We start from the raw sequence: 3,181 nt of genomic DNA on the forward strand, positions 1-3,181 counted from the left end.
AAAAAAGACCCCCCCAAATTGTAGCATTTATTGGGGGGGGAGTGTACATGCCACAACTTATGTATGTAGAACAGATAACTTGCAGAATTCGGTTCTCTCCCTCCACCAGGGATCAAACTCAGGTCATCAGGCCCAGCAGCAAAGCCTTTACCCACTGAGTCATCTCATTGGCCCAAATTTTGGTGTCTTTGCAGGGACCTGGAGCGAGTGTCCCCATAGCTACCAGGGAATGACTGTTACAGTGCCTGCTATTGGCTGTGAACTTCTTGTGACCAGCATTACACTGAGCACTTTGCAGTCTTTTCTCCCGTAGTCTTTCCAGCAGCCTCTTAGATTGATGCTGCCATCATCCTTACTTAGCCAAGAGCCTGAACATTCAAGATACTAATGAATTTGACCAAAACCATAAGCTGGAAAGTGGTAGGGCTGGGATTTGAACATATACACTAGTCATTTTACCTTCAAGTGACCAGAGACTACAGTTGATCACAACTCTTGTAGATCTTTCCTAAATCAGTAGGTTTTTAAGATTTTATTTTTGATTAGGGTGTGTGTGTGTGTGTGTGTGTGTGTGTGTGTGTGTGTGTGTGTGTGCCAGAAGAGAGAATCAGATCCCCTGAAGCTGGAGTTACAGGTATTTGTGAACCACATGATGTAGGTGCTGGGATCCAAACTCAGGTCTTTTGCAAGAGCAATATGAGCTGTTGACCACTGAGCCATCCATCTCTCCAGCCTACCCCAAATCATTAGTTTAAAGAACCACCATTGCACTTTCTCACAGAACAGTTTCATATCTAATCATAAGTAGGGGCTGTGGGAAGCCTTCAATACCTGTCCCCATAGCTAGTGTCTGCTTCATTTCAGATAAGTGATTCTCAATCAGTTTGTGTAAGAAACACCAGTATCTCACAGGCTTGTATTGTTATTAAAGTGCTTGAATCATCACCATCTGCTGGCTAATCCAATTTCCTCCCTCTTGAGGCTTACTGAGGCTCAGCTCTCTTCATCAATGGCCTACTCTCCATCGGTCTATGCAAAGAACCAAGCTGCATTTATTTGTAACTGGCCTCATTTCCATCTCTGTTCTGTGGCTGTTGTCTAGACATTAGAATAACCAATCCCTCATAGATGCAAGTCCTGGGTGTTTGCACAACAGTGACCCTGTAATCAGCAGGCTGGATGCTTGCTGAGTGTGACTAACCACTCCTAAAGAGCAAAGCATGATTCAAAGAACTCCGCCAAAATAATGCATTATTTGGCCTCATCTTGGCCTGGTGCAAATTCAGATTTTGAGTCACAAAGCTCATTAGCAATGCGGTGGATTTGACTCTAATAAAGATTTTAGTCCAGCCCAGATGTAGAGTGGTATATTTAGAGCTGGCTACAGGATGAGTTTTGGTGTGGAGGCAGATGATGCAACAGAGAGAACAATCTGGAAAAGTAGGGTTTCTCTAGCCCCTATTTCTGCCATCAAGAGACATACCCAGCTTGGGAGAAGTTTCATTCCTTATTGGAAGAAGAAAGCTTTCATGATTTGAGCAGAGAAGAGAGTTAATGATTAGAAGAGGTTTCTCTGTTGGAAGTATCTGTGAAGCTTGCATGGGGCCCCTCCCAAGACATCCTTGGGTCCCAGCCGTGGTCAGCTGCAATTTAATGAAGTTGCCCATAAGGATGTGCTCAGTCATGACAGCTGCTTCCCTACTGTGGCTGCTCTACCTTGGCCCCTCAGTGTCTGTCTCTCCTGCTGGTGATTGGCTGAAAAGGGTGAAAGATGGCCCTGGGGGCAGTCAGCCTCCCATTCCTTTGGGAACTTGCTAATTGAAGCTCATGTTTGGCATGTGACTACTGTGTTTGAGTTACAGTTTTTAGCTGTAGTGTTGCATACGGCACTCATAACTTAAGAGAAAAAAGAACATACTTTGCATTTTAAATATATATATATTTGGATTTCTTTTTATTTCATGTGTATGCATTTTGCTTGTATGTGTGTAAGTACACCCACTGTACTTGAATATCATGTACTTACATGTCACACAATGCCTATGGAGACCAGAAGAGGGCATCAGATTCCCTGGAACTGGAGTTATAGCCGATTGTTAGCCACCAGGTGGGTGCTGGGAACTGAACCCAGGTCTTCAAAAGAACAGCCAGTGCTCTCAACTACAGATCCCTCTCTCCAGCCCTTATACATTGTATTTTTACAGCTGAGGTGAAATGGGCCCCTCTGGCCTCACCTCTCTGGCATGCTTGTACTAAAAACCATGACCGTGATCTCTTCCTAGGAGACTTGCCCTGTCTCTGAGGTCCTGTCCTTTCTTACCAGCCCTTGCTCTTTATCCTCAGGCAGTTCGGGGGGTTCGCCAAGGAAGCAGATTATGTAGCTCACGCCACCCAGCTGCGCACCGTCCTGGAAGGCACACAAGCCACCTACCAGGGTGATGTCTACTACTGCACAGGATATGACCCCCCCATGAAGCCCTACGGACGTCGCAATGAGGTCTGGCTGGTGAAGACATGAGTCACTCGCACAGCCGAGAACTTCCTGGAAGTATGCCACTGTGTCCGCTGACTCCGGGTCAGGAGGGGGCAAGCCTTCTCAAGTTCCAGCTTTCCTTCAAAGCCAGTCACTGCCAGTTTTCTGAAATAAACACATTCCCCATGCCCAAGGGAATAACACAGCCAAGACTGGCATCTTTGTTCTTGTTCAGTTAGAAAATTCTGTGACAGATCAGAAAAATCCCAGCAGCATTTTCTTAGCCATCTGGGTCACTGAAAACTGATTTTTTAAAAAATTATTGAATGTGTATTTTTGTTAGTGAGGGAACATGTGATTTGTGCAGGAGCTTTCATCTGGGATTCTTACAAGAATTTTGTCCAAAAGCAAACCAAAAATAAAAATCTTTGATTTAAACGGCTGACATAAATCCTAGGTATAGTTATTTCCCAGATTCTGCAGTCTTTAAGATTTAATATTTATCTGTATGTGTATGTGCATGTGTGTATATGCACACATGTATGCAAGTATCTGCAAAGGCCAGAAGAGGGCGTTAATGCCATGGAGCTGGAGTTGCAGTTGGTTATGAGCCACCAGACATGGGTGCTGGGAACCAAACTCAGGTCCTGTGCAAAAGCAGCAAGCACTCTTAAACTCTAAGGCATCTCTCCAGCCCCAAGGTTCTCC

The 3,181-nt window shown here is 45.0% G+C and overlaps 1 protein-coding gene across 1 annotated transcript in view; it reads left to right on the top strand.

The window, feature by feature from the left end:
- Positions 1–2,915, top strand: part of Hebp1 (heme binding protein 1) — a 28,243-nt gene extending 25,328 nt beyond the window's left edge. Inside the window, exon 4 of the mRNA XM_008837445.3 lies at positions 2,344–2,915. Within this exon, the coding sequence (XP_008835667.1) occupies positions 2,344–2,518 (175 nt within the window). The 3' untranslated portion in view covers positions 2,519–2,915. The remainder of the gene's footprint in view (positions 1–2,343) is intronic.
- Positions 2,916–3,181: the final 266 nt, after the last annotated feature.

Source organism: Nannospalax galili, unplaced genomic scaffold (genome assembly GCF_000622305.1).
Source record: "Nannospalax galili isolate Female #2095 unplaced genomic scaffold, S.galili_v1.0 scaffold210, whole genome shotgun sequence".
Classification (NCBI taxonomy): Eukaryota; Metazoa; Chordata; class Mammalia; order Rodentia; family Spalacidae; genus Nannospalax; species Nannospalax galili.